Source organism: Carcharhinus amblyrhynchos, chromosome 17, assembly GCF_965287045.1.
Source record: "Carcharhinus amblyrhynchos chromosome 17, sCarAmb.v2.hapA, whole genome shotgun sequence".
NCBI lineage: Eukaryota > Metazoa > Chordata > Chondrichthyes > Carcharhiniformes > Carcharhinidae > Carcharhinus > Carcharhinus amblyrhynchos.
Window position 1 is genome coordinate 12,874,687 of NC_137340.1, and position 14,702 is coordinate 12,889,388.

Here is a 14,702-nt window from a genome sequence, read left to right on the forward strand (position 1 = left end):
GGTGCGTTCTCCATGGTAATGCCCTGATTAATCAAAATCCACTTGCCAAGCCATCCAGCACTGTCTTCTCCTGTAGCATTTGGTATTCTTGCAAATTGTCCTGATGAGCGCAAGGCGAAAAGCTTTGAAAACAGGGCAGCATGGTAGTACAATGGTTAGCGCTGCTGCCTCACAGCACCAGGGACCTGGGTTCAACTCCCAGCTTGGGTCACTGTCTGGAGTTCACACGTTCTCTCTGTGTCTACGTGGCTTTCCTCCGGCCGCTTCAGTTTCCTCCCACAGTCCAAAGATGTGTAGGTTTGGTGGGTTGGCAATGCTAAATTGACTCTTAGCATCAGGGAGACTAGCTAGGGTAAATGCATGGGATTTATGGGGATAGGGCCTGGATGGGATTATGGTTGGTGCAGGCTGAATGGCCTCCCTCTGCAGTGTAGGATTCTATGATTCAGTGTATTTTTTTCAGCAATACTCAATATTTCCTTCACTTTAAGGTTTTTATTGGAGGGATGTTTTATTGGAAAGTAGCTTGCAAAATGCATTCTTGTATTTACAATGATTTTGACTGCAAATGCTGAAACTAACTGCAATTTTAAAAATAGTTGATTTAAATGGCCTTATGCTTTTGAATTTGTTTGACCATCTTTTGATTGTTGAAATAGGATACAGCCAGCCTACATTATATTCTGATTTTGGGATTCGACCCAATTAATTACTTTCTGGAGGCTAAACAGCCAGAATCTGGATTAAACCCAACCAAATCCTAAGATGCAATTGTCTCTCACACTCTCTCTCTCTCTCTCTCTCTCTCTCTCTCTCTCTCTCTCTCTCTCTCTCTCTCTTCCTCTTTTAGTTTTTCTTATGTTACATTAGGTCACCGTGTAGCTGGTTGATCAACTTCATATCGACCATCATTTTTTTTGGAGTTGTGTGTGGTTTTGTAGTCAAATGTCCTTCCTGTTGTGAACTCTCCCACGTGTATCCCAGCTGGAGACCAATTCACTCTGGCTTGCTTACATTTGTTGGTGGGTTTTCCTGGGGCCAACGTGCCTTGGGGCAGAATTTATTGGTGAGAATGAAAGGGATTGCTTGTCACACAAACTCCCCCTCCCCCACCAACAATTGCAAGAATCTTCTGGCAGCCTATGGATTTAGCAAAAAGCTTACTCTGTAGCGACAATATGTTGCTGGAGGGCTAAAATGGGACTTTTGCCCCCTCAGTAGAATGGCATAGTGGTATTGTCACTGAGCTAGTAACCTAGAGATCCAGGTAATGCTCTGGGGACCCGGCTTCGAATCCCACCATGATAGGTGGTGAAATTTGAATTCAATAAAAATCTGTGATTTTAAAAAGTCTAATAATGACCATGAAACCATGGCTGATAGTTGTAAAAACCTGTCTGGTTCACTAATGTTCTTTTAGGGAAGGATATCTGCCGTCCTTACCTGGTCTGGCCTATATGTGATTCCAGATCCATAGCAGTGTGGATGTCTTGAGAGGGCGATTAAGAGTCAATTAGGGATGATTTATTCTGTGTGGGTTTCCTCCGGGTGCTCCAGTTTCCTCCCACAGTCCAAAGATGTGCAGGTTAGCTTGATTGGCCATGCTAACTTGTGTCTCTTAATGTCAGGGGACTAGCAGGGAAATATGTGGGCTCATGGGAATAGGCCCTGGGTGGGATTATGGTCGGTGCAGACTCGATTGACCAAATGGCCTCCTTCTGCACTCCAGGGATTCCATGGATGGGCAATAAATGCTGGCCTGGCCAGCGATACCCACGTCCCATTAAAGAATTTTAAACAATTCCAATCCTCCAGAGCTGCCAGCTAATCTGATTGGCTGGCAGCTCCAACAGAGCTGGAACTAAAGAGTGGTGATGCTACAGAACTGGAAACATCTCCACAACGAGATGGATGTCGGAGTCAGGAAATATGTGCCTTTTATAATGGATCAGGGGGTCAAAGGAGGGATGCCAGTGAGTGGGTGGACCAGCTGGGAAGGCACAGCAGGAGGGTAATATCTTGGGGGAGGGGTGCCCCTGATATGCAAAGGTTACCCCAAATGGCTGAGCTGCCCCACCCGGTCTGCCTCCCTTTCTGCCTTTTACAAAATGTTGTTTTATTTAGCAGGCAATCATTTTATGGTATGAGCAAGGTGAAACATAGATCAGTTGCCTTGGTAACAAGCTCAAATAGCCCAGTTATTATTTATTTAAAAATGGCAGACTGGCTGCCGCTTTTGACACCCTTCACCCACTGCATTCTGCAGACTGGGTCAGGGCTCGGCAGAAGGTGGGGTGGTGGGGCTTCCCACCTTCCTATCCCTGGTATTTGACCTCCTGCCAAAAACACAACCATGCAGCCCAACCCCAAGTTCCCCTGTCTCCGAGATTGAGTGCTACCAACTGTGTCACTTGGACTCCACAATTGTATTTCTGCTGAATAAAATTGTGTGGGAGAATGACGTCACTCCCCTGCTCCTCAGGAATGAGTGGAATGACTTGTTGTATCTAATGTGCTTGTCTCATTTGCAAATGAAAATGCTCTTTACTCCGATTTGGAGTATTCTCTGATGTGGTATGGCTGGACGGTGTGTGTTTTGATGATTTGAACTTTTTCAATTAGGCTAAAGTTTTCTATTCAGAAGAAGATTGTGACACAGCGACTCACCACATCGCTCACAAAAGCCTCAATTGTTTCACTTTTAGAATGTGTATGATTGTTGTATAGAGAAATGTGGTAGTCATTCTTTGCACTTTGAGATTCCACACACAGTAATGAGGTAAATGAGTGGTTAATCTCTGTTTTTTGTGATGTTAGTTAAGTGCAAAATGCTGACTAGGATACCAGGAACTTGGTGCAGTGATACAATTTAATGTCTGTCTGAAATACTGAGAAGGAAATGAGGAGCTTTGGTTTACCTTCTCCAACAGCACAATATTTTAGTGCTGCACTGGGTGTCATATCAGATTCTGAGCTCAAATTCTTGCTATGGGGCCGTAACCAAAATAAGAACATAAGAAATAGGAGCAGGAGTAGGCCATCTGGCCCTTCGAGCCTGCCCCGCCATTCAATAAGATCACGGCTGATCTGTCGTGGCTCAGTTCCACTTTCCCGCCCTCTCCCCATAACCCTTAATCCCCTCTCTTATCAAAAACCCATCAACCCGCTTCTTAAAAATATTTAGCGAGGCAGCCTCCACCACTTCAACGGGCAGAGAATTCCAGATATTCACCACCCTTTGAGTGAAGAAGTTCCTCCTCAACTCCGTTCTAAACCGCCCCCCCTTTATCTTGAGGCTGTGCCCCCTAGTCCTACTGTCTTTTTTGAGCGGGAAGAGTCTCTCCACCTCTATCCTATCCATCCCATTCATCATCTTATACGTCTCAATGAGATCTCCCCTCATTCTTCTAAACTCTAACGAGTACAAGCCTAGTTTATTCAGCCTCTCCTCATAGCTCAACCCCCTCAACTCTGGTATCAGCCTAGTAAACCTCCTCTGCACTCCCTCCAAGGCCAAAATATCCTTGCGCAGGTGCGGCGCCCAAAACTGCACACAGTACTCCAGCTGCGGCCTCACCAATGCCCTATACAGCTGCAGCAAGACCTCCCTACTTTTATATTCAATCCCCCTCGCTATGAAGGCCAGCATCCCATTCGCCTTCCTGACCACCTGCTGCACCTGCAGGCTGGGTTTTTGCGACTCATGCACAAGGACCCCGAGGTCCCTCTGCACCGTCGCCTGCTGCAGTTTTTCTCCACGTAAGTAATAGTCCTTCCTACCATTCTTCCTACCAAAACCTTCCAGCCTACAAGAGAGAGTGCCACTAACAAAGCCAAGCTGACACATATATTTTGTTTCATTTCTGAATGGAAAATGGCATGGATTTCCTCATTCTGGGGTAGTTTTGTTTCAATTTTTCTATCCAAATTCAGAACTTTCCGTTCCTCCCCTTGGAAATTTAAGGGCTTGGTTAGAGAGTCATGGTGCAGTTGGATCACTGATATTTTTTTCCTTGTGGTGCATTAGAATCCCTACAGTGCAAAAGATGGCCATTTGGCCCATTAAGCCTGCACCTACACCAATTCCACCCCAGGCCATGTCCCCGTAAGTCCATCTATTTGCCCTGCTAGTCCCCCTGATGTTAAGGGGCAATTTATCATGGCCAATCCACGTGACGTGCACATCTTTTGGACTGTGGGAGGAAGCTGGAGCACCCGGAAGAAACCTACGCAGACACGGGGAGAACTTGCAAACTCCAAACCCAAGCTGGGAATTGAACTCCGGTTCCTGGCACTGTGAAGCAGCAGTGCTGACCACTATGCCACCCCATATAAGGATCACAGACTGCTGAAGCTTTCTGGAGGATGGCTGGTCTTATTGAGGGCCGCAGCATGATACCTGGATGATACTGAGATCAAGGACAAGGCCCTGTGAGATTGTGTGTGTGTGTGTGTGTGTGTGGGTGGGTGGGTGGCCGGGAAGCAGCAGATGTACTCATTCAATTCATGTACGTGTTTCCTAAGCTGTTTTATTTTGTTTTCAAATGTATAATTACATTGTCACAATGCCGCGCAGATTATTTACACAATGCAGCACATTGTTTATACATAGTACATAGTTTGACAAAGAGCTTGTGCGTAGCTTTTGGATGATCCAGGCAGTTCACATTCGTGTTCGTTATGTTTACCTGGGGGGGAACGCAGAGACAAAGGTGTTTCAGACGCATTACTGTAACGGCAGCATGGCTCCCCTCCACCCTCTCCTCAACAGCTGCTCCCTGCCCTCACCACTCTCCTTCGGCTGTGAACTAATATTTATAACCACCAATTTTTTTGTTTGCATAATTTATATCATTCAGAACATCTGCACCACTAAATCCAGCGTTGACAGAAGTAATTCACAAAATCCTCTCATAAACCTGTCTCTTTCCGTTGTTTTTACGTGGGCTTCAGTTAAAGCACTTTGACGTGCTACCATGTAACCTACTACAAGAGTGAATGGCACAGAGTTGCAAGGAAGTTATTGTAGTTGATTAAGTAAGTGGTTGAGTCAGAGAAAGCAAAGGTTAAAGGAGCAACATCTACATGGAAAGAGCTGATTAATGAACAGTGAACTGTTCTGCAACTGTTGCTTTTGATATCTCTACTAACAATCTGACACGCTTCCTGACAGCATTTTCCATTTTAAATTTCTATGCCACATTCAGACAGGAAAAGCTGCTTGTATAAAGCTCACCGCGCTGCATGCACACCGTCCATCTCAGTGCAGCAGTGTCATTTGCTGCTGGAGGAGGCAGTTATAGTTCGTACACGGGCAGAATGTATGAGAAATGGGGACCTCGTAACTTGTGTCCCTAAGGATTTAGAGCCAGTGGTGGTAACAAAACTCTTCAGTTTTGCCAATGAAGCTAAATTGGGAGGGTTCATAAACTGCGCGGAGCCAAGTGGATCTGTTCCAGAAGGAGCAACTAATAGAAGCTTTGGAAGTTGGAAAACGGCAATGGTAATATGGAATAAGTGAATGCAGTTTTTAAATTATGGCAAGGGAGAGGAATCTGAGAGTATTGTCTAAACATTTCCTTCCAATGTGCAGCTATAATTTGATGGTTTAGAAAAAAGACAAACATGGTCTTGAAGCTTGTGTGCAGTTTTCATGTCTTATCTAAGGATACCCTTGCTATAGAGGAAGTATGAGAAGGTTTTTGCTTTGATTTATTATTGTCACATGTATTAACATACAATGAGAAGTATTGTTTCTTGCACGCTATACAGACACAGCATACCGTTCATAGAAAAGGAAAGGAGAGAGTGCTGAATATACAGCTATAGCTAGGGTGTAGAGAAAGACCGACTTAATGTGAGGTAAGTCTATTCAAAAGTCTGATGGCAGCAGGGAAGAGTTTGTTCTTGAGTTGGTTGGTATGTGACCTCAGAATTTTGTATCTTTTTCCCAATGGAACAAGGTAGTGTGTCTGGGGTGCATGGAGTCCTGGATTATGCTGGCTGCTTTTTCGATGCAGCAGCTGAAAATTGGGATGGCAGGTCTGTCATATGAGGAGAGACGAAGTCAGTTGGGATTATATTCACTGGAGTTAAAAGTGAGAGGGGATTTCATAGAGACTTATTAAATTTTAACAGAGTTAGACAGAGTAGATTCAGAAAGAATGTTCCCGATGGTGGGGAAGCCCAGAACTTGGGGGTCATAGTTTGAGGGATACAGCTTTTAGGACCGAGGTGAGAAGAAATTTCTTCACCCAGAGGGTGGTCAATGTGTGGAATTCGCTACCACAGAAAGTAGTTGAGGCCAAAACGTTGTCTAATTTCGAGAAGAAATTAGATATGGCTCTTGAGGCTAAAGGGATCAAAGAATAAGTGGGGAGCAGGAATCAGGATATTGAATTTGATGATCAGCCATGATCAAGATGAATGGCTGAGCTCAAATGACTGATTCTGGTTTCTATGGTATCGAGCTCAAATCCCAGAAACCGATAACGAGACTGTACAAAACTTTGGCTCACTTCTACCATCTAGACTGTTGCATACAGTTTTGAACACTGAGTTGTCAGTATACAGGATATTCTGACCTTGGAGAGAATATAAAGGAGGGCATTTAATTTGGTAACTAGAATAACCTCGCCATGAAATGTTGCAAGTGGACGATGCTATAAATTTCAAACAGATAGTGGCAATTTCTGTCAGACGGGAATGAACAGTGAAGTGTTTTATGAAGACCAGTGTTTGATACAGACCTAGTAATTATTTTCTGGTCCTATAGTGCGTTAGTTCCCAAGGTCTTTTGGGCACATTGGAGGTGGGGTGGGAGTATATATTGGTTAAGTGTACCTAGTTATGCAGCATGGGTTAATACACTGCCACGGCGTGGTTGATTGAGTAGGGAAGCAGAGAGGAATTTCCAAGAGATTTGTCTGAAATTGGTATCAAGTTTTTCACCTCTGATTTTTTTTTTTAATACCTTACCCCAGTGGATAATATCTCAATCGACTAGGGAAGATGACTACCTAGTTTTTAAGGTGAGCATAGTCATTTCTTGTATATTTCTCTCTTGTGAATGACTGGCTTAAGAAGATACTTTTTGTATTTTTGCAAAAAGACGTTTGGCAAGGTCCCGCATGGCAGATTGGGACAAAAATTAAAATCACATGAGATTTGGGGTGGGCTGGTGAGGTGGATGCAGTACTGCCTTGGTCATAGAAGGCAGAGAGTAGTGGTGGAAGGATGTTTTTCAGAATGAAGATCTGTGTCTAGCAGCGTTCCGCAGGAATCAGCGCTGGGACCTCTGTTTGTATTACATGCAGTGACCTGGAGGAAAATGTGGATGATCTGATTAGTAAGTTTGCGATGACGCAAAGATTGCCGATAGTGCTAGAGATTGTCAGACACAACAGGATATAGATAGATTGGAAACTTGGGCACAGAAATGGCAGATGGAGTTTAATGCAGACAAATGTGAGGTGACGCATTTTGGAGGATCAAATTTAGATGTGAATTATACTATAAATGGCAGAATCCTTAGGAACATTAACATACAGAGAGATCTGGGCGTACAGATCCGCAGTTCCCTAAAAGTGGCCAAGGTGATTAGGAAAGCATATGGCATGCTTGCCTTTATTAGTCGGGGTTTTGAGTACAAGAGTTGGAAAATCATGTTGCAGCTATATAAAATCTTGGCTAGGCTGCATTTGGAGTATTGTGTGTGCTTCTGGTCACCATACTATCAGAGGACATGGAAGCTATGGAGCAAGTGCAAAGAAGATTCACCAGGATGTGGTCTGGTCTCAAAGGGCGTTGTCTTGGAGAAGAAGTTGAATAAACTAGGATTGTTTTCACTGGAAAGACAGTATGAGGGGAGACCTGATAGAGGTCTACAAAATTATGAGAGGCATAGATAGGGTGGATGGTCAGGCTTTTTCCCAGGGTGGAAATGTCAATTACAAGGGGGCGCAGGTTCAAGGTGAGAGGGGGTAAGTTTAAGGGAGATGTGCGGGGGAAGGTCTTCATGCAGAGAGTGGTGGGTGCCTGGAATGCCCTGCCAGAGGAGCTGGTGGAAACAGACATTAGCAACATTTATGAGGCATCTGGATGGTTACATGAATAGAGGATTACGGTCCGAGTAAAAACAATTTTGTTTTTAGTTTAGTTGTGGCATCATGATTGACACAGACTTGGAGGACCGGAGGGCCTGTTACTGTGCTGTACTTTTCTTTGTTCTTCTTTGTCAAAGTTTTTTGTCTTGTGCTCATCAGAACAATTATAAGACTATCAGTGTCAGGGAGGCAACTTTATGCAGTATGGCAACAGAGTGCTGACTGGTTGGCATGGAGAAGGCATCCATTAATGGAGATTGACAGTTAACTAACAAGCATTGTTTAAAAATTTAAAGCAGGCAGACTGACCCTAATTGGTCATGAAATTGCATTAAGGGATGCACCAGCGAATGGCTTTCACGTATTTTGTTTAGTTGAAATAGGCACAATACGTTTACATTTTCCTTCTATCCGCAAAGAACAGGGCCCTGTGTGAACTCAGAGAACTCTCCACTCACCTGATGAAGGGGCAAACCCCAAAGCTTGTGGATTTACTAGCAAATAAATCGGTTGGACTTTAACCTGGTGTTTTGAGACTTCTTACTGTGTTTACCCCAGTCCAACGCCGGCATCTCCACATTGTAACAGGTTAATTATTGACTGTACCCAGCCTGCCTACAGTTAACACGGGGGATTAACAGGGTAAATGTGCGGAGTTACAAGGATAGGGTGGTGGGCTTGGGAAAGATGCTCTGTCAGTGAGTTGGTGCAGGCTTGATGGGCCGAATGGCTTCCTACTGCACTGCAAGAATTCTAGCATACGTAAGTAAGCCACACTGCAAGCCTGCCAATGTAAATCTTAGCACAACTGGCAGTGGTTGGAAAGTTATGTCCGATCATGGAATCACACATAATTTTTGGATCTTTTGAGTTTTGCAAGCATGAGCTGTTTGAACACAGTCAGTGCTTTACCTCTTGTGAACAGCCGAATTGGTGTGCTGTTTGATACAATTCACCATCCGTTCTGTGGTTCTGACTGTACCATGGGGAATGAAGCAGGGAATTTTGTTTGAAGCAGGACTATTGTTTGAAGAAGAGACTGTTGTAATGGGTACTTTTTTTTCCCTCCTAGGTGAGGTAAAGAATGGATGCCTTGGGTGGAAGCTCCAAAGGCAGCTCGTGGGCAAATATGGAGATGGAGCAGCCATTTACACTGACCTCTCTGGTATTATCTTCTCATTCTTAACGATACAGTGATCAAATGTGCAACGGTTCAAACTTGCAACAACCCTTTGAAAACTTAACATCACACAAATAGTTTATAGACAGAAGTCTATTTTGTAATCTAATTGTGTACATATAAATTAGATCAATTAGCTTGAATTATTACAGTGCAGCATTTAAAACCATCCCATTCAGTTGTGATGGAAAACAAATTGCTACAGTCTGAACCAGACTGTGGTTCAGTCTGCTTTCCAACTGAACCACATTGAAATGGTAAAATCATTAGTAGGCAAGGGGACAGGATGTTATTATTGTGGTCTTTCAGTTCCATGAACGTTAAATACTGGACTCAATGCTACTATCAAGTAGTAGACAGAGCTAAGCAATTCCAAAACCATCTGATTCAACCTAAGCTCTGCAGTCTTGCCACATCCTGCCGTGAATGGTGGTGGACAGTAAAACAACTCTGGAGGAAGAGGAGGTTTCACAAGTATCTCCATCCTCAATGATGGCGGAGCCCAGCACATCAGTGCAAAGAAAAGGCTGAAGTATTGGCAATAATCTTCAACCAGAAGTGCCAAGTGGATGATCCATCTTGGCCTGCTGTAGAAATCTCCAGCATCGCAGATCTCAGTCTTCAGCCAATTTGATTCACTTCAAGTGATATCAGTTATCAGCTTAAGGCACCAGAGTCTGTCAAAGCTATAGACCCTAACAATATTTATAGTACTGAAGACTATGCTCCAGAACTTGCCGCATCCCTAGCTAAGCTGTTACGAAATAGTTACAACACTGGCATTTACCTGGCAATGTGAACAATTGTACAAAGATGTCCTGTACCCAGGACAAATCCAACCTAACCAGTTACTGTGCCATTAGTCTATTGTCGATCATCAGCAAAGTGATATAAGAGATCATCAACAGTGCTGTCAAGCAGCCCCTGATTAGCAATAACCTGATCACTGATGCTGCGTTTGGGTTTTACCAGGGTCCCTCACCTAGTGACATCACTAGGTTCTTGGTTCAAACATGGATAAAAGAGCTGAATGCCAGAGGTGAAGTGGAAGTGACTGCCCTTGACACCAAGGCAACATCTAACCAAGTGTGGCATCAAGGAGTCCTAGCAAAGCTAGAGTCAATGGGAATCAAGGGGGAAACTCTCCACAGGAAAGTTGGAGTCTAAGATGGCTGTGGTGATTGGAGGTCAATCATTACAGTTTCAGGACATCACAGTAGGAGTTCCTCAGAGGAGTATCCTAGGCCTAACTATCTTCAGCTGCTTTATCGTTGACCTTCTTTCAAACATAAGGTCAGAAGTGAGAATGTTTGCTGTTGACTGCATAATGTTCAGTACCATTTGTGATTCTCAGATAATGAAGCAGTCCAAATGCAGCAATATCTGGACGACATCCAGGCCTAGGCTGACGAGTAACAAGCGACATTTGTGCCTGGCGCTAGTGTGGCAATGACCATCTCCAACAAAAGAAAATCTAACTATCATTCCTTGACGTTTAAAGGCATTACCATTGCTGAATCCCCCACTATTAAAATCCTGAGGGTTACCATTGGCCAGAGACTTCACTGCAGTAGCCACAGGATTTATATGGCTATCAGACAGGTCAAAGGCTACAAATCCTGTGGAGGGTAACTCGCCTCCTGACTCCTCCAAAGCCTGTCCACCATCAGCAAGGCACAAGTCAGGAATACAATGGAAAACTCTGTACTTGCTGGATGGGTGCGACTCCAGTAACACTCAAGAAGCTTGGCACTATTCAGGACAAAGCAGCCCATTTGATTGGCACCCCATCCACAAACATTCAGCCTCTCCATCATCAACAAACAATGGCAGCCATGTGTACCATTTAAAAGACGCATTGCTGGAACTCACCAAGGCTCCTTAGGCAGCACTTTCCAAACCCATGATCACTACCATGTAGAAGGACAAGGGCAGCAGATACATGGGAACATCACCACTGGAGATTCCTCTCCACGTCACTCAGCATCCTGACTTGGAAATATATCACCGTTCCTTCATTGTCGTTGGGTCAAAATCCTGGAACTCCCTTCCTAACAGTATTATGGGTTTACCTACATCTCAGGGACTGCAGTGATTCAAGAAGGCAGCTCGCACCAACCTTCCCAAGGGCAATTCGGGATGGGCAATAAATGCTGGCTTATCCAGCAATGCCCATGTCCAATGAATGAATTAAAAAAACCTCATATTTGAAAAAAGCTAAAAAAAATTTGTGTCAATCAATTTTTTTTTTACTGGTCAAATATATTTCCAAAATTTCAAATGAGTTGCTTTATTGTAAAAAGTAAATGTTATCTTTTGATGATATTAAATCAGGATAGGTGAGTATCTTCAATTTTAGCCGATTAGACCCATGTAGAAAGTTATTAAGAAAGAATTCTTTCTTTGCTGGTTAATGACATTTTTGGAAGAATTTTCTGTACTCTGACATTCAATATATCACTCTGGTAGTGCTTGAGATATTGCATCCTGGTCAATGTGTGGATAGTTACAGGTAGAAACTCAACCAAAAGAACGTGGGCACCTCTAGGTTTCCCAATACCCATGAAAGAGAAATGGGCATTTCCCCACAAGAACCCATGGCGGCACAGTGGTTAGCACTGCCGCCTCACAGCACCAGGGACCTGAGTTTGATCCCGGCCTTGGGTGACTGTGTGGAGTTTGCATTCTCCCCACGTGTCTGCATGGGTTTCCTCCGGGTACTCTGATTTCCTCCCACAATCCAAAAGTGTGTAGGTTAAATGGATTGTCCATGCTAACTTGCCCTTTTAGTATGCAAAGATGTATAGGTTAGATGGATTGACCAAGCTAAATGCTGGGGTTACAGGAATAGGGGGGTGGGCCTGGGTAAGATATTCTTTTGTAGAGTTAGTGCAGACTTGATGGGCTAAATGATACTCAGTTGAAGCCCAAATAAGAATAATCACCCGGAGGGGGCACAAAAGAGACCCGCTGGCCGTGGACTGAACCCAACAAGAAGTCAGTGGAGAGAAGGAGAAATGGGTGTGCAGAATTGGTGAGAAATGCCCTTAGTTTAAATGTTTTGTGCATGAAGATGCATTAAAAGCAGTTTTTGTTGAAAATATCTACATAGAGACAAAAATGTTAGGAATCCAGCATCTCCAAAGGAATATGTTCTTTATGATTCTGGCAGACTAAAGGAAACACCCATAAAAATATTAAAATGGCTTTCATTTTATACTTATGGATGTCAAAGGCAAATTGAAAAATGTGGCTACTCTAAGCATAAGATGATCAAGAAGGCATACAGCTTGTTTGCTTTCATCAGCCAGGGCATTGAGTATAAAAGTTGGCAAGTTACGTTATACCTGTATAAAACTTTAGTTAGGCCGCATTTGGAATATTGCATGCAATTCTTGTCGCCACACTACCAGAAGGATCTGGAGAGGGTGCAAAGAAGGTTTACCAGAATGTTGCCTGGTCTGAAGGGAGTTAGGTATGAGGAGAGGTTGGATAAACTCGGATAGGTTTCATTGGAAAGATAAAGGTTGAGGGGAGACCAGATAGAGCTCTACGAAATTATGAGAGACATAGATAGGGTGGAGAGGCAGAGGCTTTTTCCCAGGGTGGAAGTGGCAATTATCAGAGAGCACAGGTATAAGGTGAGAGGTGGTAAGTTTAGTGGGGGGTGTGCGGGGAATCTTTATCAAGCTGAGGGTGATGGTTGCCTGGAACACACTGCCAGTAGAGCTGGTGGGAGCAGGCATGTTAGCAACGTTTAACATATCTTGATAGACATATGTATGAAAACGAACAGAAGGATAAAAACTGTGTTTTGGCTTAGGCTTGGTGGGCTGAAGGGTCTGTTCTTACGCTGTATTCTTCTTTGTATCCTTCTTTGTCTTGTCAGTCAGTAACATCTAGTGCATTCTCCATGGGATGAATCAGGGTCCATTTGCCTCTTTGAGGATGTAATTAGTAGAGTTGATGAAGGGGAGGCAGTGCATATGGTTTATTTGGGCTTTCAGAAGGCTTTTGACGGTGCTCCGCATACAAGATTAGGATGTAAAATTAAAGTGCATGGGATTGGGGGTAGGGTATTGAAATGGATAGAAAATTGGTTGGCAGGCAGGAAACAAAGAGGAGGAATAAACATTTGCAAATAGCAGGCAGTGACTAGTGGGGTACCGCAGAAATCAGTGCTCAGATCCCAGCTATTCACAATATATATTACTGATGAGGGAACCAAATGCAGTTTCTCCAAACTTTCAGATGATACAAAGCATACAAGTGGGAGGGTGAACTGTGAGGAGGATACAGAGATGCTTCAGTATGGTTTGAACAGCCTGAGTGAGTGGGAAAATACGTGACAGATACGGTATAATGCGAGTAAGTGTGAGGTTATCCAATTTGGTTGCAAAACCAGTAAGGCAAATTATTATGTGGCTATAAATTGAGAGAGGGGAATTTGCAATGAGACCTACTCCTGTTTTCTGTGTTAATCCACACTTGCTTTTCATACAGTATGAATTGTTGTTTTCCCCTTGTCCTGGTATTCTTGTGAAGAGTCCTGATGAGTGCGAGATGAAAAGCTTTGACAGGTCTCTTTTTCAGCAATGCCCTATGCTTCCTTAGTCATTGACTGACTAAGGCCTATTGCGGTCATTGCTAGTTTTATTTTATAACAGAGTGAACGCAATTGTCTTGCAGAGAAAACTGACTACACCCAGTCACACAGATGTTACCTTGTCCCCACAAGAGCGGGTGAGAGCCCTCACCAAAATGGGTTGCAACATCGAAATCAGTGAGGACATTACTCCCCGCCGCTACTTCAGGTCTGGAGTGGAGATGGTTCAAATGGCATCCGTCTACCTGGAAGAGGGAAATCTCGAAAATGCTTTCGTCCTTTACAACAAGCTTATAACGTAAGAAACATCCTTACTGATGAATCTGCTGTTAATTTTCTAGTTAACATATAACCCATCTGGTCGTTGACAGCCAAATGTCAGAGCAACAATAGAACTGGGCAGAGGAAATACTCTTCTGCCAATAATTAATTAAACAGGAAAATGAAACATCACCTTAAAGCGATGGTTACAATGTGGTACTAAAGTATTTTTAATCTTGCAGTTTATTTGTAGAGAAATTGCCAAAGCATCGTGATTACCAAACATGTGCAATCCCTGAAAAGCAGGATATTCTGAAAGTAAGTATGCTTTTTTTCGTTCACAATGTGGTCAGGGTCCCCCTCACAACAGAGGTAGAAACTCTTTGAAAATGGCGGATGGCAACCAGTTATGGAATTCCTGCCCCATTCCCGTTTCCCTTTTTTTTTTGCCAGCAAAGGGTACGGGTGAAGGTGACAAGGCCCCATGCAGCACTCCCAACCTTGCTGGTTCTATTGCAGGGTGGGCATTTCGGACCCCTGACACTTTGAT

The 14,702-nt window shown here is 43.7% G+C and overlaps 1 protein-coding gene across 1 annotated transcript in view; it reads left to right on the plus strand.

Annotated features, from left to right (window-relative positions):
* Positions 1–14,702, plus strand: part of stambpl1 (STAM binding protein-like 1) — a 65,932-nt gene that overhangs the window by 25,137 nt on the left and 26,093 nt on the right. The window contains exons 2-4 of the mRNA XM_080205500.1: positions 9,178–9,270; positions 13,975–14,189; positions 14,395–14,470. Of these exons, the coding sequence (XP_080061626.1) occupies positions 9,190–9,270; positions 13,975–14,189; positions 14,395–14,470 (372 nt within the window). The 5' untranslated portion in view covers positions 9,178–9,189. The remainder of the gene's footprint in view (positions 1–9,177; positions 9,271–13,974; positions 14,190–14,394; positions 14,471–14,702) is intronic.